Consider the following 27,938-nt stretch of genomic DNA (forward strand, 5'->3'; position numbering starts at 1 on the left):
TCTCTGAGAGAAGCCAGAGAGAACGAGGCATTTCTTAGCACAACTGTATTTACATTCTCAATTCAAGGACAGCTTGAAGGACGCCCAGTTGTTTGTTTGTTGGGTTTCTTTTTTGAGACAGAACTTCTTAAAAATATAATTCTTTTCTCTTACCACTTTTTGTCAGGAAAGTTACTTCTTTTCTGTCCTATGCAGCTGTTATATTTCTGTTACTGACATTAAATAGTTGCCATTGCATGCTACCTTTTCATTCCCTAGTTGAAGTGCACCAGGGCTGGCCCACACACCCACCACTAGCACGACAGCTCAGCCCAGCATGGAGAGCTGGTGCAGGGCCAGCAGCTCAGGGAGAACACCTTCCCCACTGCGGGCAGCTGGCAATGGCATTGGAAAGTAGAGGACAATGAAGAGGGTCTCTATTCAAACAATAATCAGCATCTGCTATCCACACTAACAACATGAAACAAATGAATTCAAGTGAGTGCATTAGGTTGAGAACAATTAGCGCGAGTGAAATACACCCACTGCCAGCTTTGTTAAGAGCTATTCTGAACTGCATAGTAAGTGCTGGTTGTAGATGCATAGGCAGATTTGAGATAGCTCACCAGTGACTCATTTTGTCTAATAAGTTCAAAAAAATAATGGAGAAAAACACATGCTTTGCCATTTGAATAACTCTGATCTCATGGCTTGGGCACAGCAGAAGTGTGTTAGTGTTAGCAGAAGTTACCTGGCATAACAAATCAATTAAATCAGAATTGCTCTTTCATTTAAATTAAATATGCATGCCTAGTTAACCAAGTGTGTTAACTAAGGATAAGCAGCATAGAAATCAAGTCTAAGTTACCCATTATTTATCGTACATTTGTCAGACTGCCAGACATATCTTTTGCTTTCAGATTCATATCAGTAATACAAAACATAGTAGATGGAGAAGTCACAAAAATAACACTTAACTCCGCATATCATTGGCCTACAGTGCCAACGCCTTGTGTGCCATTAGCCTTCCAAATTTACCGAACTTTTGGCAGAAAACAGCTGCTTTACCACACCACGAAAATAGAAAATGTATAACCCACCCCACTCAGAACAGAAAGGAAATGGTTTTACAAAGTTGTGGACAGATGTGTTAACTACTTCCCCCTCGGTTCCGGGACAGAAAGGGCAGTGCAGCTGCACAGCTAGAACTTGACTCTCGAAAAGCAAACAAAATCCAGGAAATACGTTGACTGTGTAGTCAAAAATCTGTTTGGAAAGTCCTGCTAATGAAAAGCTGAGCCAATGTTCTGCATATATCAACAGGCCGATGTGGGACAGACCATAAGATGACACACTACAATAATCCATTTTAATTTCACATTTCCAATATCTCTCCTTGCCCATTAGCAGTCTGCCACAGATTTTAAACCTGCAAAGCTCTTCCCATTGAGCTAGATTCCCCCCCACCCCCCATAAAGTGCAAACAAGACTCAGGTTTTTACCACTAGTTCCAATGGTTACAAGAGTCACCAAAAGCCAGTTGCCTGAGCCTCTACCACTAGGCTTAGTGATACTCTCTTTTTAAAAAAATCCTGGTTATTTTTCCCAGCAAAAGGCAAATAGAAAAAAGCGTTCCTTCTGCCAGATGCAGCCATGACAGGAGACTGCCTTAAGTACCATCAATATAGGATACACATGCTAGACACAACCAGTGCATTCTTCTGCAAAACAAGAATTTGCCCTTGTTTGCTGGAAATGGAAGTCATCTTTGGGATCTTATTTTCTCATAAAGAGCTCAGGAACAGTTGATTAGTCTTCATTAAGAGGTGCTTCTCTCTTCCTTGCATCTACATTGAAAAGATGAAAAAAGGAGAGGCAGTCAAGCTAGAAGGTTCTGACAGCACTCATCTGAAAACTCAGAAAATGAAGACAAACTAAACTTCATTCTACGGAGCAGCATTTACCATTTCAGACTCATGATATTAATTCATTACATGAACTGAAATGCTGTATGAATCCACAGCATGTTAACAAGACAGCCATGCCAAGGTTATGTATGTTTGAGCTTTTGAAACAAAGACAACTCATGGAGTATTTAAGAGCCCAAAAACTTACAGATTCCAGATCTTCAATCCTTTTCCCCCCAACTCTTGGCCACATGCTCATGATCCCCTTTAAAGGTGAAGCCAGTATTTATTTTGCATATCAGCTACATAGACAGTCTGTTCTAAAAGGCATTTGACTAATTAGGACTTTGTTGGTTCCCAGCTGCACATCACACATTTTTTAAAAGATTAATGCTCTCCACACTGTATTTTGAGGAACTGCCTGAGTCAGTCCTGGAAAACCGTATCTTAAACTGCTCCAAAGAGCAAACCTTTGAGCACAGCCCCAGTGTACAACTCACTCCATTAACCATATGACATGACTACAGTAGCAGGCAGTGTGGTTGCTATTAGGAAGGATGGGATCACCTCTTCCCAGGCATCTGCAGAAGTGTCTCTGGGATGACTTTAGGGTATCTGTGAAACCTAGATGAACATACGTAGCTCTTGATGTGCACCATGATCACTGCTACCCTAACAACTGCTTGCCAAAAGATGCACTTATACGTATTTTTAAACTTAGATTCTTTCCAGCTCATGATCTATACATTCCAAGGTCATTATGTACAGCTTCACTTAGAAGTTACTTGTAAATTAAAGACAATAATTCAAAATCCCTTTTGAATTATTCACATAATAAAATTCAAATAATAATTAAAATTCAAATAAATGAATTATTCAAATAATAAAAAATAAAATAATAAAATAATTCAAAATCTCTTTTGAATTATTGCAGGTCTCAACTGCCCTTCATTAATATAGAAGACAGCCACTATTTGGCCAGTACATTATTATGAAACCATTTGTGTAAGTCTCATGACTTTGTGCTAAACAAAGTTTAGAGGAGAAAAAAAAAAAAAATATATGGTCCAAGCAATAAAAGAAGAGCTTAGAGACTCCCAGTGACTACAGCAGCCTCTGTGGTGGGACAAAATCTCAGCAGCCATTTGGGAGAGAAATAAGAAATCACCTCTCCTGTGTTCCCCATTCCGCTCATCACGGATGCTGAGGTCAGGCCTGAATCTTGTGTCATAAATTCTCCACTTTGCCTAAAATGACTAACTAGTGATTAGAGACAAAAAAAAGCTTTCTAAAAGTGAATGTCATACTCATCTAGCTACAGAGTTATTATTCCCAGTCTGTCTTTGACTTCAGAACTATCAAAATACATTATTATTTTCTGGTGAACACTTATAAAACAATCATACCAGTTAAGTTCCTGAACTTTTTTTTGGCTTCTGCTCTTTCTTCAGCATCAAAATACCACACAGTCATGGCATATCTATAAAAGAAAGAAATCTTGTTTCAACTTTTGCTATTAAAATAGAGTCTTGGAGTTTTATGCCGATGGAGAGAGCACAAAACCAAATCTGAATTAGTAAATCAAAAACAGAACGCAAATTATACATCCCTATAGACAAATACAGACAGCATTTTTAATGTGTGTTTTATCAAGTAAGATAGAAATACAGGTGAGAATTGCTTCTTGGAGGCACAAAAGACTGCACAGCCTCTGGCAACAGAGGGCAAAAGCAGCTTTCAGACCTTTGCATGTTTTTCTGTTCTGGGATGCCTGCAGGCAGCTTGGGGGTTGCCCTGCATCATATCAGCTTTTTGTACCCTGTTGACAGATGGTAGCCCCAAAATCCCTACAGGGTTACGAGGGCAAAATTATAACCCAGCATGTCCCAACCAAATAGCTATGCCTGGCTTGGAAGATTTCTCCTGTCAAGGGTAAAAGAGCCTTTTCCCCCACCCCACCACACAAGGAATCTTATAATTTAACCTTGTTCTTCCTCATTTGAGGTGAGAATTCCCAGTGACTCGAAAACATAAAACCCACTCAAAATTACCCATCTATTTTTTACGCACATGTATATTTAAACAAATACACAATGGTCAGAATTTTAGATAGAAATATTCGTAGAAGAGATGTTTTGCTTTTTCCTGGCCAAATATCAATACCAATCATGCTACTTACCTGGTTGCATAAGAAGGCTGGACTTCATGAGGGTTCCTTCGATCTGACCAAAAAAAAAGTAATCTATCAAAAATTGGCTCAACATCTGCTACATAGGACTTCCCTTCTGGAAATATCCGAAGAATTCCACCGTGTAGCTAAAAGAAAAAGAAAGGTTGCTGTTTACACAAATAAAACACCCACAAATTCATGTGAACAATGACTTATTTCTCCCTCCTAAACACCCAACAAATCAGCAATAAACATCTAACGATAGCCAAGATACTGACAGCTCTGGGAAATCACACCCTGAATCTCTTGGCCACCTCGATTTTCCAAAACAGTGTGCAATGTTTCAGCATAAACATATGGCTGAAGTAAATGATCTGAGATAAAGACAACTCTGGCCCTGTAACAAACACTGGGAAACTTCTGAGCTCTCAGTCACATCTCTAGAACCAGCGAATACCAAAAGGCAGGTGACGGTGCTCTACCTGACCAGTCTGAGATCAGATGCTCCTCCCAGCAATTGCTAGATACTGCTTATGGTATTTCAGATCCTGCATCTGATCGTATATAGGAGTTAATTTTTACACCCTGGGAAGAGTGAAGTCTTTTCTACTGTTGTATTTGTAATAAACTTCTCATAACTGTATCATATCTCCCAGTCTTTTTCCTGCTTATGACATAGCCTGGTTTCTCCAGGACATCATTTCTCCCTTTCAGTGTGCCACCAGTTCCAGGGAAAAAGCCTGATGATCTGCACGCACCGCAGAAACTTCAGAAGACGCAAATGAACTCTGCTTCCTCTCTGCGTTCTTTGGAATATGCCTTTCTCCAACAGCGTATTATTAGGCATTGCCTCTAAATTGGAACTCACTTTTGGGGGTTCATAGCATTTACACGAGCTTAAAAAGGATGCACCTAAAGCAGTCAAGGCAGTAGAGACAAAAAACATTGGGCAATTTTTCAGCAGATAATCCACGTGAATTATTTGTGCAGCATTATGACAACAGAAGTGTAACGAGACATCCTGCAATTTTGCATAGCCTTTTTTTGTTTCTAACTTAAAAGCATGGTAAATTCAAGGCTGACTTTTATTTCCTTATAGGAATACAGGCAGGAACAAAAGCACCATCCTGTCAAAAGACCCACTGGTGAAGTCTAAGACTGAGAGGACAAACCAAGCCATGCGCTCATTCCTCTTGCTGAGCCCCATCACTTCCTAGGTAAGAAAAATCACAAAGGCAACTGACTGAAGATCTTCTGCAGATTAGCCTGAAGGAATAGTGTCAAGAACACTAAAGTCCCAAATTTGGGCTATCCTTTTATTCTGCTCCCAGAATCCACTTATTCCTTAGTGGATTAGATTCTTTTTAGTGCTTCACTGCTCTTTCCTCTAAACAAAGCATAAGAGCCAGCAGCCCAGTGCTTAGAAGCTTTATTCAATCCAACAAAACAGTGTGCATGTGGGATGGGAGCGAGAATAAGGAAACGGCTGAGATTCTTACTACCAAAGGGTTGCTACAAACACCAAGAAAATAAATGTAGAAGAAGAATGCTCCAGCTGTTGAAAAGTTCAGAGTTCACAGAAGCAAGTGACAGCTCCAAAGCTCTGCTCCTGAAGCAGCTTTTCCTTCATGTTCTGCCTCAGCCCCGTGGCTTACTCACCTTGGAGTCCCAGTTCTTATTCAAGTAATAAATACAGGTGATGCAGCGCCCATCTCCATTTGGATTGTCCACATGACGAACATACCCCGTTCCATTTCCAGGATAGCAAGCAACCATAGCCTGAATGAAAATTAAAGATTATAAAAAAATAAATTCTACAAGATGCCCACCTTCAGTTTTTCTTTGCTAAGAACCCTCCCACCACCAGTTTGGCTCAGTATTTTTCAGACAATCAATCCAAAATCAACAGCAGACACCACCAGAAGATATCTTTGCACAAGCTTCTTTCACTCTGCGTCAGATAGCGTGAAATTCCAAACCGCATATAAATACTCTTCATACTTCACAATACATACACTGAAGTAGTAGAAAAAACTGAATTAAACTAAAACACTGATATGTATGGTACAAGCTTATTGTTCTCTACAGGCTACATGACTTTGAGGCAGTTTCAGACAGTTTGCTTGGGCTCGTAAAGATGAGTAGACATTGCAAAACTGACTTGTCAGTCATAATGAGAGTAGAAAGTGATCCCAGTATGTCATGCCTTACTACCACTATCTTCTTCTATTCATATCTTCCAGTTCCTGTCATATACATCCCTATGGTCCAATACAAAGTGAGGGTCCCCAGCAGACGGGATAAAAGTTCATAGAGCAAAGTCTGCAAAAATCTGCAACTCCTTTATGCTGTGTTTGCACAGGGTAGTGCATGTTTGCTTTCATGGACTGAACCACAGAACTAACCAATCAGCTTTATGAAGCATAGTTTTGTCTTTGATCATCTCCAGACTTGCTGATGCAATTGCTTAATTGACGGTTTGTTTAAATTTCACTTTGAATGATGAGATAGGTCTAACATCAATTACTCCAAACCACGTGACTGTCAACAGGTCTTAAGAGAATTTTTACAGCAAAAAATGTATTAAACTTGTCTTGATACCATTAGTAGACTAAGCAGGATGCAGGGAAGAGCAGGTGAGACTTCTGGTAGGACATCTCAGAGTCACTTCTTCACTATAGAGACTATTTGGTAGTGATACCATTCACCTTCCATGAGGTTTACTCCACTAAAGCTGTGGCAACAGAAGTCTTGTTCCCACTCCTCTGACATCTGCTTTCCAGTATTAACAGCAAAAGTGATGGGAGATGATGGGCTAAGTCCAGTTGGAAAACTGGACATTGTATCCAGATGTGGTGTCCACAGGGGTGAGAAGAGGGCAATAGCCACTCTCCTCAATCTACTGGCTGTTGTGCACGGAGCCCGCTGCAGGTTCGGGTTCAGCTCACTGCCCACCAAGACCACTGGGGTCCCCAGGCTCCCCTGGGGAGCTGAGCTGCTCTCCAGCCAGCAGGCTATAGTGCAGCAAAGGGTTAACAGGTCAGGTCTTGTGATAGGCTCTCATGGTGCTCCATTTGTTAACAGCCTCTAGGTACAATATAACTCATTAACCAACACTCTTAAGCCCAACCATCCAACCATTTCTATTTCCCTAGTTTCCCATCCATCCAAACCATGACATCCAAACTCTGGGTGCAAGAGTATTGTACATGCCTGTCCCACAGAAAGAGGATGTGATTGTGCACCATTTGCACAACCCGCCGCTAATAATTTGCCAAGCACAGCTGATGGCACTGAAGACTGACAGTAGAGGCTTTCCCAAGCACAACTGAAATTTTTGCCTAGGAATTCCAGAGGTATTGTTTTCTGCTTCTTAGCGTATGCTAAAGGCATTCTGCCTTCATAGGACACACAACCAGCTACAGTACAGCACATGCTGCTTTCATCATAAAGGTTATTTTATTGTGCCAAAAACAGGCACAAATGTTACCACCAGCCAGTGCAGTGGACCCTCTGCTACTGAGAAAAAAAGGTCTATTCACAGGAGTCAGTTAGGATGGGGTACACATACAGTTGCAAAAACACTGTCTCTGCATGTCATGTATGAATTGACTTTCCTTCCTCCTTACAAGCACCAGCAAATGCTATAATACCATTACCAGAGTCTGCTCCTTGTCCTAACACCTCAGACCACCGCTGTTTTGTGGCTGATGGCCCACCCGGGAAGGACATTATGATCAACAAGAGTTAAGTACCTTTAATGACCCCTCTTCCATCAGGCCTGGCAGTTGGCTAGATGCCTTGCTGGAGGGGCCTGTCTGCTCTGTTGTCATTCTGCTGTTACAAACAGCTCCACAGCTGAACTTATATTTCACTATCAGCCTGATAACAATAGTAAGAGCCAGATGACAGCCTAGCACTGGAAACAAGCCTGTCTTAAGGGCACAAGTCTGGTGGAACCATAGAATCACCAGGTTGGAAAGGACCCACCGGATCATCGAGCCCAACCATTCCTAACACTCCCTAAACCATGTCCCTAAGCACTTCATCCACCCGTTTCTTAAACACCTCCAGGGAAGGTGACTCGACCCCCTCCCTGGGCAGCTGTTCCAGTACCCAATGACTCTTTCCGTGAAGAATTTTTTCCTGATATCCAGCCTGACCCTCCCCTGGCGGAGCTTCAGGCCATTCCCTCTTGTCCTGTCCCCTGTCACTTGGGAGAAGAGCCCAGCTCCCTCCTCTCCACAACCTCCTTTCAGGTAGTTGTAGAGAGTAATAAGGTCTCCCCTCAGCCTCCTCTTCTCCAGGAAACCACAAGCCAGCTGTAACTGCAATGCAGAAATGGTCTAAGGCAGTTGTACACTCACTGGGGAGAATAAACCCCATCATGCATCCCCGATCCCAACTGCTGGTACAGCAGCTCATGCAGGTGCACCCTTCACCCATCCCATGCACAGCAAGCTGGATTGGGTCCAACAATTAAAATACTAACCCTTAGCTAAACCCGAGCCTCGTATGCCAGGGAAGGTGATCCTGGGAGCTGAAAAAGCAGAGGGGAGGGGACAGCAATGCCAGCAGGTGAGTGGGGAGAAGGGCTGTGCTAGGGATACGTCTCTGAAACGAGCACAGCCACTGCCCAGAGGGTGAACATCTACACTACCAGCGCGAAGCCTCGCTCAGCAGAGCTCTGCTAACCATACCCAAGGGATGACACATGGTGGAAATAAAACCAAGGTATTATCGGTCAAAGTTTTAAGTCTGTGTACAACACAAAATTATGCAGACCTTAAGGAAGTCTCTCTTTGGAGAGCAGACATTACTCCAAGATTACTGAACTCCCTAAAAATGAATCCAATATTACTACTTTTTAATACTACAAAAGGCCGCTGAACAATAGACTGCAGGCCAGATCCCTAAGTGGATTTGGGTGCTTTACTTACTACCAAAATCGGGGCAGAAGGACAGAGTTTTCCCTGGCCTCCTCCATGCAATATGTTCTCTTAGCAGAACATGTGCTTCAGCTCCAAGACACTGATGCATTATTTATTTATTTACAGTGTGCACCTTCTGCAACTGCAATGCACATCCCTGGGGATGAAGAAGTAGAACGATTCCCACAGAATCCAAAAGAACCGCCACACTCTAGCTTAAGTTTAAGAGAAAGAAAAGATTAAAAAAAAGTTTTCCAGTAGCAGCAGTGAAGGGAGAACAGCAGAAATGAAATATCCTTTTTCCTGACTTGGCAAATATTTGCATGAAACCTTAAGACAATGAAGGGAAATCATTCTGGTCCTCCTCGAGCCTGTTGAAATTACATCAAGCTTTATCAAAGTTTTGGCTGGAGCAGCTCCAGAGCAGATCAAGCCGGCCTCAGCAGGGATTCCAGCTGTTAATGCTACTTTTGGATTCATTCAAAGCAAACAAGAAACAGCAGAGGAGATGTGTGACCCAGACTTAATGTAGGTAATTGGCGCACGCTGGTATTTGCCAGTTTAGAGCACAGGCTAGCTATAAAAGCCAGAGGCTGGATCATAATAATCAAACCATTCATTTACCAGGTGAGCAGAGTTGTCAGTAAAAAAGTGTTTCCTATATTTTTTCAGCTGTTGTGTTCAGAAAAGCACATTCCTTTTTTTTGGAAGCATCTCCCTTCATTAACCAACCCTAAACTAACTATAGCAGGCAGTAAAGAGCAAGAGTGCATCCAACTTTCTTTTGTTTTGTTTTTGCAATATAATCCATTACAAAGGCTGCTTTCCCATTTTAAGTACTCAGAGCAAATTTCAGCACATGCACACTCCCTTATTTTAAGTTAAAACACAGAAGTTCGTCTTCAACTATGGTTTAACAGTTAAAAACTGATATACAAATGCATGCTTTTGTAGTCGCGCACACGTCATAGTTGGAAGACAAATGCTCTGGTGGTCTAGTCGACACTTATAAATTAGAGCTTACAAAACTTGGAAAAAGAAATGCAAATCATCAAGACTGCAATTTCTGCGCTGTCGTTTACAGAGATATCAAGTTTCCCAAGAGGGTGCAAATCAACCATCAGTTAAACAAACAGTAACCACCAGCTTTAGTAAAGAGCCAGGAATCATCACTAAACTCTACCTTGCACAGAAGCTTGCAAAAATGAGTTATTCATCACTCAGCTTAAGTCAGCCAGAGAAATCTGCAAGTCAAACTGCAAAGACACCAGACACCAGCAAAGTTTGGAGGCAGATAAAAAGCAACAGTTCCACAGAGAGGATTTTTCCCTACCTCCCAGCGTGTTTAGCAAGGGGAAAAACAAATTCTCTTAGCAGATAGCCAGGACCATGCTGTGAGGCATCATTCTGCTGCATTTCATAAAATAAGCAGCACTGGAGTGGACTGATACTTGGAACGAAATGCTTCAGAGAATACCTCAGCTAGAAGAAGCTTGTAAGTGGAAACAAAACCTGAGAAACAGGAAGCAGTGATGACAGTAGGTCAGGAGACACTCTCCATGTCTGCCAGCACTAAGCTAGGGACCAGTGTACTTCAAATACTGTAACCCTATACCGATCACTAATCTTCCTATTAGAACTAGTATGACCTTTGCAACCAGCAGAGAAAACTCTGACCTGTGTAACTATCCTGCCAACATCAATCATCCTTGCAGACTAAGCCAAAGACTCCACAATATCATTTTTTTCATTTTTTTCCATTTTCTGTACCAGATTTGTCCTGCACATCGTTGAACAACCGCTTTTGACCCCTAGCACAGATCATCTCTGCATACTTGTGCATCAAATAGTTCCATTCAAAAATTACCTGTAAAATCTGTTAGCATTACTAAGAATTAACTGCAACTTTCAGATACATTTTTATTCAGCTACACAATTCAAGTTTCCCAAATTTCAGTCCAATATATGGATCTGTCCTTACCTCAAGCACAAACAAAAATCACTTGACCAGCCTTTAGGGAATAAGGATTACCGGGATTCACTTGATAGATTGACTCAGGTCTGAGTGCATATTGTACTCAACCTGATTTTAGTTTGTAGCCGCACACAGTCTGTACAGCCAGAAAGGGAAAGGCACACAGCACGCTCTACATTAAAAGAACATGAGTAGCCTGACATTTCGTGATCAAAGATAAGGGATTCTCAGTTGAGGCTTGTCTGACACGCAGGCACGATGGGGTGTTTCTTAAGCACTTTCTCGTTGCACGCAATTGTGCCCAAGTATTTTCTACCATTTAGCTTAACATAGTGAAGCATAAAATCTTCATGAACGCTATTTAATATTAGTTTGTTTGAATTTACAAGAGTTAAAACACAACTACTATACCGAAGCATGAACTAGGAAAATTGATCTAATTTAATACTCCGTAGAGATGGGAGAGAAGAGAGAGGGGAAAAAATTATGTTAAAAAGCAAAAAAGAAAATAAGAGAACAAAATAGGCTTCATGCCTATTGGAAAGGGAATCACCAATTCCAAGGGAGGGCGAAACCCTTCTCACTTCAGTCATGCAAAACACGGAATGGTCTTCAGTGGCAGTATTGCATAAGAAACCAGTACCTCTTTTGCTCACCCATAACTTGACTACCAGTCTTCAAACAGCTGCTGGATTTATGGAGCTAAACCTAGCAACCCCCTCTTGGATCACCTTGCTGCTCAGAGGTGGAGGCAGATGAAGGGAAAGGTCGTGTAAGGAAGCCTGGTTTTAGACATTAAGAAACACTGGGGAAAGTGCTAGAACTCGGCAGGGCAAGATACCTGCATCTTTTCACTTTAAATTTCATCTTCATATGGAGGCCTAAACTGAAGCCATGTGGAGGACATCTAAAAAGCTAAAAAAGCCAACAGAAATAACAATAACCCTGGGACAGTTCCCTTCTTTCATGAAACACAAAGCAGATCAAACTGCACAAACTCAGCTACAAGCACAGTTTGCTCCATAGTTCCTTCATCAGCTTGCGGAATTAGTCCATACACAACAAAAGTACCTTGGATGTGAGGTACCTCAGTAGACAAGCGTCTACTGAAAGGCCACATGAGCCATGGCAAACAAGATATGAAAGACCAACAGGCCTCTCTACCTGTAGACAACTCATCTCTGGAGCACTATATCTTGGACAGATTGACATCATCAGAGCTACTTTTGCTCCTTACTCTTACATTATATCAGTGACTATGAAAATTTTAGAGGAAAGCAGAAGACATTTCACTCTCAAAATTTATCATCTCAGGAGCACAATGCTGTTTTTCAGACACCCATCACCACCTTTTCTTTTTTTTTTTAATATATATAAAATACCTTCCTGCTAGGCAAGTACTTATAATTGTACAAAAATCCTCCTTCCATGGATAGCGTTTTAGCATGGTGGTCTGGTACTTGCTTCTCCCTGTACATATGCAACCTTGATCATTAGATTCAGATCTTCCTGGAAACCTCAACTCTCCCTTTTTATTCTATTTGGTCTTTCATATGCACCACTGTAGTTTGATATCTGTTTCCAGGTACACAGAGGCACGGGTACAGCCCGAGACTTAAAATTGTGGGAAAGTCTACTGCTCTCATCTGCAGGAAAAAAGATGCAAAGATATTGGTTTATCTTTCCTTACCAGCCTGAAAGCAATTATTATTTGATATTATTCTAATTACCATAAGATGGAAAACATCCTCCTAATTAAATTTATTCTAGAACTAAGGGTAGAAACAAAGAGTTAGCCATGAAAGCCCTGTTGATGGATTATCTCCATGCCACACAGCTGTTGAAGATTGGCATCTTATCTAGTGGTAGTTCAATGAGCCCCTAATAAGCTTTCCAATCTTATGGAATCTGTCTGTAAGGAAGCTAGATCACAGATTGACGCTACTTTAAAAATGAGCTCCCAGTTAAATGAATCTGTGATGGGACTTCGGAAGCTTTTCCAATGATTGGCAAAAAAATCTAGTTCTTCGTGGCCTGGAAAGTACTATTAATGTGAACGACAGCTTCAGCTTGTGACTTTTTTTTTATTTCTTTTCTTAGCAGAACATCTACTTAAGAGATAAATCTGGATGCCCTTCAAGTTCAAGCTGACTGCCAGGGCAGTGCTGCTGCGAAGTGGGAAAGCATGGAACAGCTATGCCTCCTGTCAGCAATGGCTGTCCGTGACTGCCAAGAGAACAGGGAACATTTGCGAATTGAGCTTTGGAGACAGTGGTGAGTTTTGTTGAGCTGTCCCCATTGCTGGATACTTCCTGGGATCCACAAGTAAAGAGGCAATTCAGGGATCTGTAAAAGGACAAGACTGCGCAAGAAGTTCTCCAGGCTTCTGTGGAGAGAAATCTGACTTGGGGTTTCATAAGCAAAAAGAGTCCCAGGCAGTCATCTTCCTCTGTATATTTTCTAAATTGCTTTCTTTTTTCCGCTAAAAAAAAATAAAAATAAAAAAAAAATAAAAGCTCTTGCTTTCAGACTGAAAGACATGAAAATTCTGTATTCCACCCCTGGGCATGGCCAGAAGAAAACAGAACAGTGAAATTTAAGGAAACAAATCTGAAATTGCCATAGGAACTCAACTGTCCTTGCACTGAGCATCTTTGCTCTTCTCAAAATCCCTCCTTGCAAGTTTAATCTACATACTTCTGCATGTTTGTCGGTTAATACTTTCCTCCTGTTCCCCAGTGCTTCTCTCGTCTTCTGCAATGGTAAAATTGGGCAAGATCTTTATTTTACATCCTCTTGTGACATAAAACTACATTCTATACTGCAATGTGACTCAGTGGTTGTGTCTGTGCACGCAGACAAAGGACAACGTGGTTTCAGAAGGGATTATGAAGAGCAGGCATACCATCACGGTGGGACCTGAAATTTAAAAGGCTATTGCCAGTGAATTAGTTCAGTCAAGGATATTCAGATTAAGTCTCCAATTAGCAGCTGTAAACACGCGCAGTGCATCAATGTATCAATAAAGGCTGCTTCAGTTTAGAAAGCCCGCCCGCCGCTGCGCCGCCGAGTCCTGGCTGCGCTCCAGGGAGATGATGGCTTAACGACAGAGCTACGTGCGGAGCGTGAGGCCATCGGCCATCGAACGCAAACTTTACTCCCGAGTACACTCCACTGAGCCGCTGCGGAGGGAAGAGGGGAAACCCACACTCGCAGCGCGCGCACACACACGCTCAAGGCACTTCTCTGTTCCTATCGCTCTCCCTCCCCCTCCTGCTGCACACACAGGCACGCACGTTTATTTCCCACACTTTCAAAAAAAATAAATAAATACCCCGTTTAATTAAAGTTTAGGATTATTTTTGCCTGTTCTTGATGCCCTCTTTCATCACCCAGAAAACTCTTTTCAGTCCCCTCCTCTCCCCCGAGACCCAAACCTGGACGAGCTGCACTAATGAGAAAGCATTGCAAGCAATCAATGCAGATAGAGAAAGCATCCCCTGTAATGAGTCCCCGGGGACACGGTGACAAGCACCAACCCCACAGAAAAGCAAATTCACAAGTATGTGCAGGCTCATTAAGGAAATCTGTAAGGACCGTCCCTGGATGTTGAGGTTCTCAGCGGGTAATAAAGCACGGTAACCAGCACAGGCATCCTCTGTGCAATACCCTCATGTACGTGGCAGAACGATAATTTCATAGTTCCTTAAACATCCCACCCTTTCATTCTTTGTCAGTACTTGAGACCTTTTCAATTCTTCTATTAGTCACCCTGAGGATTACACCACTTCTTTCCCTGCAACATTTAAAGAACTCGATGTATTTTGACACTCTTGTGGGTACGTTAATAAAGGTGAGGAAAGATGGCCACAACGCAGACGAGCTGTGTTTTGCTGGTGTTGGAGCTGACTAAGCTGGCCAAAATCCCCTTTTTACTATTACTTATTTATTTTTAGCCCAAGTGAGCAATGCCGCCCACAACACTTATCAGCTCACACATGGTACACGGTACCCCAAGCACCCACAGGCAGAGAAGGTGACAAGCCACCACCTTGAAGTGGAGACACCAAGGGGATGGGGAGGCCCCAGATGCACAGCACAGTCCCTCATTGGGTCAACCACGACCATCCAGGACACCTCTCATGGGCTCATGCACTCCCACCACGGGATGTACAGCACAGTCCCTCATTGGGTCAACCACGACCATCCAGGACACCTCTCATGGGCTCATGCACTCCCACCATGGTGGAGGCAGGATCACACCAGGAAGATGCTTTCCTTCATCCCCTTTGGCACAAAGTCTCTCTCTGCTGCCAGAGAGGGAGGCAGGTTTCAGACCAACGCTGTCACACTTGGTGGGTACCTCAAATACGCCTCAAGGGTCCTCCCAAAACTGTCAGAGCCATCTAGGCTTTCAAGGCTGCTGAGACATTACTGCACTACAACAGAGAGATTAATAGTTCTCAAGTGTTTCTTATCACAGCAGTAGCACCAAATTAAGGCTAATTGATGACACCAGTTACATCCTACGTTAACTTTGGAAGGAAGCCATCTCCCCCGTTTTTTGCTCCTCCACCACCACCTTTTCCAAGGAACTTGCCTAGCTAACAGTGCATTTATTCTTGCACAGGACTGAGTAAATGAATATTTATTGGTAAAGCTCATTAAAATTACTATCAGAAATAATTTCTACTGTGTTTGAACAATATTTGTAAGACTAAACTAAGACTTTGCCTGCACATGAAGTTGTACTGCTCTGACTACACGTGCACAATAAAAAGGTGTAATCTCTCTAGTGTGGGTGCAATTAAAGGAGATTAATGGGTACACAATGACACAGCATCTTTCCATGCAGGAAGGGAAACAAGCTATTCAAAACTAAGGCAAATTTGTAATAATACAACTATACACCTGTTCTAAGGTCAGACAATGCAAATGTATTATTAGAAAAATAAATCCTTCCAAGTGCCTGCCCTCCCCACCATCTACACAGCTGATACGTGCACCAGTGAAGTGTGTGTAGACAGAAAGTAGGCAATTCTGAACAAAGCAAGCGTGCATAAACTGGCATGCGTGCACACAACAAATTGAGCTCTAGCCTTGCTTTCGCACACTCTTACATTTGCATACCTTAAAGCTATTCACAAAAGCTCTCAACTTACGGACAAGGAAGCCTGGTCCAGATTTGAACACGGGCTGTTTTCCACTGGTCAAGCCTCTCCCACGGATTTATGCTGCCACCACCTGACAGAAGAGACCAACCCTACAGGCGCTGCATCTGGGGCCACGCAGGGACACAGCCATGACTGAAGGGTCTCCTCACCAGCTTCCCCTCCAACCCCGTTGACGCTTGCGGCTCTGTGTAGCTGAACTCCGCTCTGGAGCCCTACCCAGCCATTCGCGCTGCCCTTCACTGAACCAACATCCGTTGGGAGGTTTCTCATGGCCCAGTTGAGGACTGAGTCTTAAAGTAATAATGTTCTCTGGCATTTAAGGTGAGCTTTTGCAGGAAGCACAGCAACCATTGAGCGGGGAGGTAGTCTCTCTAGTGTGGGTTCAGGGTGTTTCCTGAGGATGCAGAAAGCCTGGAGTGGTCTTTCTGGCTCTGTTCCCTCCTTCTTCCTCTTCCTTTCCAAAACCTTTCCTCTCTGGCAGGCTGTGTAACAAGAGCAGCATGTCCTCAGAGCCACCGCAGGGGCGGCTGGGGAAGAGCCAAACTGGAGGTTGGACGGGGGCTGCTCTCCCAGGATGCCAGAAGATGCAGCCCTCACCCCTGTTCCTGGGCTGGAGATGAGAGATGGCAGCTGCAAAGTCATGTGCGGAGGTAAGAAAGCCCTCAGCGAGGGGCTGCAGCTGGTTTTGCTAGAGGTGTGGGACACAAGTGCTTCTCTGCAGTGGGAAAAGGAGAGGGACACGGCAGTGAAGAGCCACAGGGGAGGCATATATGCATATTTAGACGTGGAGGTGAAATAGGTACTACGACTGCCCATAGCTATGGTGACCAGTGGCACAACTGCTGCCTCTAACTGCAGCCGAGACGCTGCACTAATACAGCTCGTAATTAGCAGCAGTTACTTCTGCAAATGGCAAGCAGTGAAAAAGGCTTTTAACCAGGGGCTAAAGACAAAAGTAAACTAAGGCAGAAAATTGTATTTGTTTCAATTGCAGACATATTAGATAAAGAAACAAACAAACAAACCAAGTCTACTACATTTTTCATCCTTGCCAAGAAATTATCACTGTGTCAGACTGGCACTGAGCCTTCAGGTCACCAGTTAGACATCAAGTTATACACTGAGAAATAATGGAAAAATGCACAACCTTGACACTTCAGCCTGATCACTATCAAATGCTGAATTACAGCAAATTTGGCAATGAGGACCAGCATTTGTGAATCCTCTCATTGCTCCTCCGTGAAGAGGAAGTCTGTAAAACAGTTAACCAAGCAGTGACCCTTCCTGTTGGCCGGCTTCAGAGACACCATGCACACGCTCCATAGACAACAGAAGACAAAGGACAAGTTAATTTAGGGAAGCAGACTTAAGAAAGACTGGTGAATACTGTAAAGAGCAGAGTTATCAATACATCCTGGGAGATCCTATTCTGCCTGTGTAGATCTAGTCAGATGCTGTGGTTTATATGCCTTAACAGCAGGACACGTTATAGCATTTACAGTGAAGCTTCTCCTTTCTTCAATTCTCAAATTACTTCTACCAGATTCCCCACAGGAAATCAGAAGAGGAAGTTGTTACACTAGACCTTCAGCAGCAAGCATAATACCCTAACACTGTTAACAACCTAGGAACAGGCGAGCTGAGGACTAATTGACACTTCCCCTCTTTTTTTTTTCTTTTTTTCTTTTTTCCCCCCCCCACATCGTCCAGAGAGGGGCTGGTGTGCTAAGTCAGTCTGGAGCCTCAGGTCAGTCAGGAGGCTCCACAAAGACACCCACCGCCTCAGAGCCCACTGTCCAACAGTGCCTCACACCTCCGGATTTTCCCATTCAGGTTGGCACTCCCCAGCCTGCACCAACTATCCCCTACCCCCCTGTATGCATTACTGAAATAACTGCTGCTGTTAATGGTATAAGACAGATTTGCCACAAGAGTCAGCTGCAAAGGTCAAATAAAAATCATAACTGCTATCTATAACTTCCACCAAGTAAAGCTCTTTTCTCCCTCCCAAGGCACCATGTAAAAGATGGCCCGTATTTCAAATTAAAGACAAAGTGCAGACAAAGACTACGGACAGGACAAGAAGTCACTGCAACTTTTCCTGAAGTTTTCTAAACATATTCTAGCACAGCCTAAGCCAAGCACCAAAAAGATGTGCTTCGGTCCCATTGATTTCAAAGAGCCTTTAAAAAAAAGTACTTAATTGAATTGCTGAACCGGGGCCAAAACTCTAAAAACATTTGCCTTATCAATTTATGTAAAAAATGGCAGTGCAAGACGACATAAGCAATGATCAATCACTATTATGACCTACAGACATGAAAAATGCAAGCATATTTCTTGTTTGGATTTGCAGGTCCGAAAAGAAAGCACAGAAGACTCTATTGTGACCAAAGGACACGTATGAACTAGATATGAGACCAAAATGGTTATTGTTTTGCTGCAAAGCAGGATGCAATTCCCTGATGTATGACAAAAGACGTCGCTACCCTGCCATTCCCAGCTGCCAAAGCACTGGATAAACTCTTCCCAGCCTGCGCAGATAGTGTGCTATGCTATACTCCCACAATTCATACTATTCATTTTAAAATGGGTGGCTGGTGACATGAATATTTAGTAACCCTCTATGGAACTATTATGGTCAGCAAAACCTCTAGCATTACTTTATTCGTGAAAAATCGGAGCAACAAGTCGCTTGTTTAAGCAACTGCTTTCTATTAAGTGCTTTTCATAGTGGCACGAAGTTCCTTCGTCTACTAATCTAATCAAAACACAATGACAAGAGAAAAATGACAGTAGAGAACAGCTCTGTTCTGTCAGTGAAAGATAGTAGATGCATATATGTGAGAGTGATGGAGGGGAAACGGGGCTTACAGCTCTCTCCAAATCACTCACAGGAACAGTCAGCGGTGGTGTGCTGACGGGATGACATGCCTGTGAATAGTTTAAACACTTAGGAGATGGATGAAGGAGGATCATGCCAAGTAGACTATCTGGCTTCTTCCCCCACCTCACTGTCTGAACACCCAGAGAGACCTCCTTCTTGCTTTTCTGACCAATTCCCTGTCATCTCTTTTCAAAGCTATAATAGGTCTAAAACAAATTGCTACATAATGCTATGCATCAAAGTCCTTTGTCAACTCCATGCCAATGCACCAGTTATTCACCCTGCAGCCCACCACAGGGGCCACCAGCAGCCCTTGGCACAGTTACCAGAAGCACTTCCCAACACACCTCTACCCAAAAGCTCCTGTACTAATCCAATAAAACTTTATCACAGAAGCTTAGGGAGTTGTGTCACTGGCCGCTTTCTAGCAATGTTGTTTCAGTCTTCAGCTTTGTGGCAGAAGGATTACAGTCATGATAAATCCAATCCAGGGCTTCAAATTCCCTCGAGTTGGTATGTTCACATCCTCCTTCTCCATAAATCAGAAAAACAGCAAAACTTACTTGCAGGCTTCCCTTCCTGACCTCCTCATTCTCACAAGCCATCCACTGGAAGATGGATGTGCTATGTAGCCTGCTGGTGCCAAAGGACCACTTGCCCCTGACCTATTACACAACGGGAAAAGGCAATCCAATTGAAACATGAGCAAGAGGAAACTCTAAAAAGAATACCAAAAAAAAAAAAAAAGATAAAAAAGTACATTGCCTTTACAAGAGTCATTTTGAAACATTTGATAAAAGTATTCATCTCTCCCAAGTCTGTCCAGCCAGTTCAGCAAACATCAGGACTTCACCTGATAAACAACGCATTCACGTTTGGGTCATTGTGGTTTTATCTTCTCCTTATATCTCTAACCCACCCCTTTCATATATACGAAACGGAGTTGCTGAGGGAGTACAGGCACTGCTGAACATCCCCACCACCACTACAGGGAAAAAAATGTATAAGAAAACAAATCTGTACAGCACAGGAGAAAGAGGAGGGAGAAGATACTTCCACATACCAAATCAAGTAAATTGGTTAGGGAGCAACACGCAGGGTAAGGCTGTATTACATTGGGGAGGGACTGTTTACAAAGGCTTGTAATGACGGGACGAGGGGCAATGGGTATAAACTGGAGAGGGGCAGATTGAGACTAGACATATGGAAGAAATTCTTCACCATGAGAGCGGTGAGGCCCTGGCCCAGGTTGCCCAGGGAAGCTGTGGCTGCACCATCCCTGGAGGTGTTCCAGGCCAGGTTGGATGGGCCTTGGGCAGCCTGAGCCAGTGGGATGTCCCTGTCCATAGCAGGGGGGGTGGAACTGGATGGGCTTTAAGGTCCCTTCCAGCCCAAACTATTCTGTAATTCTGTGACCGAGCCACTATCCAGGTAAGTTTGGAAGTCAAAGACTAACTTACTGTGAAATCAAATAAAGACACTGGGATTAATGCAGACTTGGGAATCCTTAATGCAAAGAAATAAGCTCTGTTTCACTGTCTACACGCTGCCTTGCATCAGCCTTACGAGCATCAATGCATGTCCATTTAAACATACAGTGTTATTAGCAGTGAGTAGTAATGAACTGAATTATTCATTAATGATTACCTTGGGAAAAGGCCGTGTACAAATATTAATACCAAGGACCAGTTCCCCTCCCTCCCAAAATGCCACCTCAGCGGGAGGGGGCACTGAACTCTGAATCTTGCTGTTTTCCCCAGTGGCTCTTCCAAGGATATTGCCCCTGCAATGCTGTACACACTCCCCACTAGTCCAAAGGACAAACTCTCCCCATACTCTGAGGCATTAATGCTACTTGTATTCCAGCGTCCCTCCACACACGGCTGCGGAAGGTTTACATCGACACTTAAAGAGCAAAGAGCCTTCATACAAAACCAAACTAAGGGGCGCATAGGTACTTCGGGCTTGCAAGCAATAGGGATATTGATTGACCAGCACACCAGTAGGGCTCCCACTGCAAGGCTCTGGCGTTAAGAGCTGACACAGTGGTGCTGGGGAGGACTGGAACCAGGGCAATTGACAAGAAAGCACTAAGGAAAATGTGCTACCAGAAATGGATTGTGGAACACCACGCTGCTTTGCCATCCATGTGTAACTCCCGAGTCTAGTAAGACTCATTAAGCACTGCTTGACTGCAAAACTACACACGATACAAAAAGGGTCAAGGAACCTGATGCTACAAATGCATGCATAACACAATGCTGCTTACATTGCCTAAGAACTCAGATTTATTTCCATTTTCTTACAGAATTAGCCACTTTCTGCCCTCCTCTGCAACTACAACTGTAAAGCACAGGGACAGCGTTAAGAAAGGTTTCTGGGTGGCTACAGACTCCTCCACAAGAGAAGGAAAGGAGGACCAACAGTAGCCACTTGGCTGGCAAAGGCTCTGGTCTAACACACACTGAAGACAACACATTTTTTCCACAACTAAGTCTACCAGTGCACTACAGTCATGTTAAGAGTGATAATAAGCAATAGGTACCAAATTCAAGCTGCTTTTAGCTTCAACACACAAGTATGAGCTCAAACATTCCATAGATGCCAGCAGCACTTCTGAATTCACCGACATGTGCATCACTGTCTATAATATAAATACTGGCCCGTTTCTTCAATATGCTGACCCTGCTGAATGAAGAAGCGATCTGCAAGATTCTTCAAGTGCCTCTTTTAGAGAAGTACCTTCTGAAAATGTCATAAAGTTATTGAGAGTAATTTGATCAACAAAAAGAAGAGCTAATATGCCCAGGTTTGTACTTATTTAATGCTCTGATTGTCAAGTAAAAATTATACATTCCTGTGTATAATTAACCAGGCTAACTAATCTTGCTTGACAAACACAGATATAAACATCAGCTTTGACACTGAGCCAAAGCAACCGCTCCAGGATCTGTGCCAATGCTGAATTCCTTAGTCCAATATCATAAAATGACTTGTCTATTGTATTTACAGTTCCAGTGGCTCTGGACTCTGCCGGCAGCTGGCCAGAAGAACAGATTTGAACTTACCCATCATGCCAAAACATGTACATTCTATTAGAAGAAAGAAAAATTATGCATATTTCTTCTGGATGGTGGTATTCATCAGACCTCTCATTGTAAACTAATTGCAAGGCATGTTGCTAACCCAAGTATCAAATGTGTTAGATGTAATAAACCAGCACATTTCTATAGACTGCTCTTCAGGTCTATAGCCAGTTTTCTGTTATCCTGCTCCTCCTTACATCCACATCTCAAATCTGAAAACCCAGCATTTCACTCTGCATTTTAAGTGTAAAGGATAGCATTTGCATACACTGGAGTTTTTCTTTCTTCAGACGTGAATGCAAGTACACCTCACCTCATTATGTAAGTTGTGATGGACTTGGTAGAATTGCTCAGCCCAAGTCTGTGATAATCCACACATTTTTTCAATCCTCGGGAATAGAAATCTTGGTAACAATCAGCTAGACGGCCCATGTGTCAAAACCTACCTAAGAACACTCCATTGTGTGGCAGGCAAAAGGACTTGCTCAGGTTTTCAGCAAGCCATGAAGTGCCACCACCAAAGATCTGCTTCTCCGTGGACAGTCAGAGAGGGCCCAGCAAGGGTGGGGCATGCGGGGAGGCATCGTGCCTACGAGCAGAGGATGCAGAAAACATCCTATAAAATAGTGAAAGGCCCTCACAGTCTTTGAAGCAAGCTTTCAAGAGGGTTCATTGCCATAGAGACTTCAATATACTAATCATATTGAAAACATTTTTATTTTAGCTCCAGGCCATATACTTGATGCTGAATTCAAGCAGTTGGGTTCTGAGCTTAAAACATCAGTCATAGGCTTTCTTCAACACAAGTTAACTCTTAGGATTATGATTTCTTGCCTTATTTTCCAACCAGCTGGGCTCACTAGCGCCCGGCAGGCACAAGACAAGCTCGAGGTCCCCAAAATCCCTCACACGGGGATTCAAGCCATGACGGCACCCAAGAGGGTACCAATGACTCACAGCAGTACATACTGCTGTCAGGTCCAGGGTGCAGAGTCCAACCAGAGAACAGCCACGCCAGTTCAGAGTACCTTGCACCCCTCACCCGTGAGGGCTAACACAGCCCGCTGGTAGCAGGTCTAGTGCTGACTCAGCCAAGGTGGCCCTGGGCAGCAGGCACTGACGGCATTGCTCTGGGACCTTGCCCTACCACGGCCAAGAGCTGTCCTTCTCCAGCACAGGTAAAACGTGACACGAGGAATAGTCACAGCCTCTCAGCAGCAGATGAGCTACCCAGGCATCCCATCTGGGTACGCTGCTTTTACGTTTCTGCACACTTGCCAACCCAGTTCCTGCCTTCCAACAGAAGGGGACTTCCAGCAATGAGGGTTCCCCAGAGTCGGAAACATCTGGGGCTACCAAAGGGACAGAAAACCCGAACACCACAGCACCTGGTACCTCTAAAGCTCCTAACTTAAAGCAAAAAAAAAAAAAAAATCAATTCTTATGTCTTGGAGTAGAAATTTCTCAAATAGCCTCTCTTCTGGACTATTTTTCTGCCTTGTCTCGGTGACTTTTTTTAATGTTGTGGCTTTGATTTATTTATTTATTTACAATACCCAGATTATTTTCCTACCACATTTCACCACCTACAAAACTTTGTAACTGTCCCTTGGGAAATTTTACAATATATGGCAGGCTCCTGTGCCACCTCTGCACCTCAGCACTATTCATTCGCAAGTAGGCTCAAATCTTTAACAGAAAGCATCATCTCCACCATCGCTTCAAGCCTCTGCAAGCCCAAAGTAAGTCTAAGAAGAGACTTTGGGATCTGAGAGCCAGAAGCCATAGTGCATCACCCTTTTACCCACAGTCCCCAGAGAACTACTTGACCAGAGGCACTCCAGGTGACCAGCTGTTGGGACCAAGCTGTGGCCTTGCTTCCCACCCCACATCACCCGCCAGCTTTTCTCCATCAAGCATCAAAGCTCCAGCAAAGCGAAGACAAGTTCTCAAAACCAGACTGAACTCTATCCTTGGGCCAGAAAGTTCCTTTGCATGAGGACATGAATTTTCTCACACTGAGAGGAGTATTCAACCTGGTCAACAATGCCTCAACGAGTTCCTTAACCACTCACCTGCTACAAATGGGGAACCATAGTATTATTCCACTAGGAAATGTGAACTACAGTCGAGAAGAATGCAGAAGACGAGCAGTACCTTAGGTCTGCCAAAAGAAGAGTCTTTCAGAAGAATGTCATCTGGTTATTTTGATCATTTAACCATGTCAGCTAATATTTTAAATAAGACTTATTCCAAAGATAGATCTGGATCACTGGTCTGCAAAGATGAAAGGTTACGCTTCATTATCAGCCCTCAAACGTCAACCAACAGCTCTTAGGCGTATATAGTACCCTTGTAAAAGTTTACTTCCAGCCATTCCCTTTAATGCAATCTTAATTTTCTTGTGGTGCTGTTGAAATTCTTTGAAAATGGCAAAATCCAAACTGACTTATTTCCCTCAGGCTGCTATAAGGAAAGCTTCCTTTATCGGGGAAAAAAGCTGTTCTTTTCTTATGTTTGTATAGCTACAAAAAAAACATGAAGAACATCACACCAAGCAGACAGCTGACAGAAATTCATTCGCTAAGCAAACCTTTCTCCCTTTTCCAACACTTCGGCTGAAGATTAAAGTCGTACTACTCTTTTAAAAGCATAAAGGTCTAAAGAATGACAAGGCTGATATTACATAGATTCATTTCTATGACAAGAGGAGCTACTATTGGAGCCGAGGGCTTCCTTATACTTTAAACAAATTGCTGTGGACTCTTCACCCCATCCAATACCTCTATCTCAAAACAAAAACTTATAATAGCACATGACCAGTTAAGAAGTTGTAGTCCAGTTGCTCAGAAACACCCCATGCACCTCCAAATGTTAAGTTTTCTGGGCATCCTTTCATGTGTATAATTAGCAGATAAAATAAAAATACAGTGAATTTAATTTTGGATTTTTGTGCATGTGTTCGTAAGACAAAACGGGCAGGTTTAATGGTGGTGGAACCTGCGTGCACTGCAGTAGTCAGTTGGTTAGTCACTGGAATCATTCTGCTGAAGGCGTCCCACACCTCAGTTATGAATGACAGCTGCTATTCCGGGGCCTCACATATCCATGGTGCTTATTATTATAATGAGCGGATTGGTCACTATTAATTTCTGATGGAAACTTCTATGCATTTAGTTTTACAAATGACACTGAGCTACTTTCGGTCCTGGATTGTTGTGTAGCACTTCCACGTGCTGGTTCAGAGTTTGACACCTTCTATGCCAAACCATAAATGTCAAAAGACTCTTTAGAGCAAGCAGGTTGGTATCTATAAAAGAAGTTCTTTCTTGTCTGTTATTATTTGTACAAAATTGACTGCAAGAACACCACAACTCAGTTTTTAAAGTCACCTATACAACCCAAAGTCACTCCCCAAAAGACCCTTCTCCCCAGACTGTGCCAATAGCCTTAAGGCATCCAGTTGATTCTCCAAATACCTTTTGAAAATCCTGGACAATCTCCTTTTACTCCAGCCCAACCTTAATGTAAGCCCCTGGTTTTTTCCCCTTCCAAGTGGCCAGCAATGCACTTTCAGCAGTAATCGAAGCAAACAGAAGCCACTCAGAAGAAGAACTAAGGTGACCTTAAAGGCATGCCAAAGCATAATAGTTATATATATATATATATATCCCCTAACACCAGGCTCCCACCAGGAATAAGTGAAATCCAGTCTAATCACTTTTTAAACCAAATCTACCCAAGCTTTAACCGAACGGACGATCAGTTGTCCAGTGGAGTTAAGCACAGAAGCAATGTTTCAACCTTTTTATTATTCCCATCACTACATGGAAGTGTTGAGTGTAGAAGTGTGCAGGGATGGGAGATGTGCACGCATGGGTTTTAAGGACGGGTTTTAAGGCATTCCCAAGCAGCTGATAAACATCACCATACTGTTTTGTCCATCTACTATGGAAAAAAAAACAAAGAATCTCAGCATCATTTGCACATCGCCTTAGTTCACTGCATGTCAGGACCAAAAGAAACGCACATCAGGACCAAAAGAAACGCCTAACTTTTCACTTTTCTCATTTTTTCAAAGTTTCATTCGTTCTATTTCTCTAAAAGCGAGCGGATGTTTCCCTAAAAGAGGTGGATGTTTTGAAAATGTGCTTTCTATTATAGAACTCGGGTCATAAACATAGAAATGGGGACGTTTTCAGCATTCAGGACAACGAAGCAAAGTTAGTTCAAAGCCAGTTCACTTCATCACAGCAAAGCAGCTAAGGAAAGAGGCAAACTATCCTAAACTGGAGCAGCGACATCCTAAGTGCAAACAAACTTCATTGGGAAAGAAACCTACAAAACAAATGCCCCGTAGTACAAGTGTTCCCTCTGCTTCTAAGCAAGAAAAAATATAAAGAAACAACTCTCCCCTTCGAAATAAATAAAGTTCGCTGTGCTCAAACAGAGCATCCCTTAACCTGCGCCACATACCCACTGCAATAACGAGAACCCCTTCGGCTGTAGGACGCTGCTTATGACTCGGACCATCGAAACTGCTTTGGATAACACTATCACCCGGTGCAAACAACCCAAATGGAGCAGCGTACGTGCGCAAGGAGGGGGTAGGGAGCTTCTCCCTCCACTTGAAATAATTCTTTCAAGGAGGGGGTAGGGAGCTTCTCCCTTCACTTGAAATAATTCTTTCAAGGAGGGGGTAAGGAGCTTCTCCCTCCACTTGAAATAATTCTTTCAAGGAGGGGGTAGGGAGCTTCTCCCTCCACTTGAAATAATTCTTTCAAGGAGGGGGTAGGGAGCTTCTCCCTCCACTTGGAATAATTCTTTCAAGGAGGGGTAGGGAGCTTCTCCCTCCACTCTAAATAATTCTTTCAAGGAGGGGGTCGGGAGCTTCTCCCTCCACTTGAAATAATTCTTTCAAGGAGAATCCCGGTCGGGGCCGGGGCGAGCAGCAAAGGGAGGAGGAGGCACCGAGGGGTCCCGGGCAGAGCCAGCGGGGCGAGGGCGTCCCCGGGAGCCGCGGGCACCTGCGGGCAGCGAGGAGGGGAGCCCGCGGGAACTTTCCGCCGGGAATCCTCTCACCTTGGAGCGCTCCTTCACGTAGTACTTGCCGAGCCGCGCCCCGCAGTACATCACCAGCCGGTCTATCAGAGTGAGGAGGAAATTGATGGCCTCGCAGCCTTCCTCCGTGCCTCCGATCCACTTGATCTGGTCGCCGCGGAGATGCCGCTTGGCGACGCCGCGGCTGGGTCCGGCCAGCTGCCCGTCCGCCAGCTCCCCGTCGCGGTGCATGCGCTTCACCCGCTCCAGCACGCAGTCCCCCACCACCTCCCCGAGGAAGTTGTCCAGGTAGCAGAAGCCGATGTCGTGCAAGCAGGGCACCACGTACTCCAGGGCGATCCTCTCCAGGTCCACCCTCATGATGTGCCCCAGCGGCATCGCGCCGCTGCCCCGCCGGCTCCGGACCCCCCCCACCCCCCCGCCCCGGGCAGGGGCTGCGGGGCAGGGCGAGGCGAGGAAAAACTTCTTCGGGACGGGCTGCGCCGCGGGATCCGGCGGTGGTGGTGGTGGTGCTGGTGCTGCTGCTGCTGCCGCCGCCCGAGCAGCCTTCGCACCGCCCGGCACCGCCCGGCACCCCCCGCCCGATTTACAGCGGGAGGCGGCAGATGGCCCCGCGCCGCTTAATACGCCGGCTACGTGCGGGATGTGTGCGCTGCCCGCCGCCCGCTCCTGCGGCGCCGCCGCACGTGGGTGGAGCCCGGCCCGGCCCCGCGCCCTCCCCCGCCCGGGCAGCCAATGGGGCGGCGCGGGGCGCGGCCAGCGGGCGGC

The 27,938-nt window shown here is 44.1% G+C and overlaps 1 protein-coding gene across 1 annotated transcript; it reads right to left on the bottom strand.

Annotated features, from left to right (window-relative positions):
* Positions 1-102: 102 nt before the first annotated feature.
* Positions 103-27,839, bottom strand: EGLN3 (egl-9 family hypoxia inducible factor 3). Its single transcript, XM_054068741.1, has 5 exons — positions 27,192-27,839; positions 5,716-5,835; positions 4,066-4,202; positions 3,293-3,366; positions 103-1,826 (listed from the first exon to the last, which is right to left on the bottom strand). Exons 1-5 carry the CDS (start codon positions 27,546-27,548, stop codon positions 1,789-1,791), a joined length of 726 nt encoding a protein of 241 aa, XP_053924716.1. The 5' UTR covers positions 27,549-27,839; the 3' UTR covers positions 103-1,788.
* Between the last annotated feature and the right edge of the window lie 99 nt (positions 27,840-27,938).

The sequence above is a fragment of the Cuculus canorus genome, chromosome 5 (assembly GCF_017976375.1).
Source record: "Cuculus canorus isolate bCucCan1 chromosome 5, bCucCan1.pri, whole genome shotgun sequence".
Taxonomy (NCBI): domain Eukaryota; kingdom Metazoa; phylum Chordata; class Aves; order Cuculiformes; family Cuculidae; genus Cuculus; species Cuculus canorus.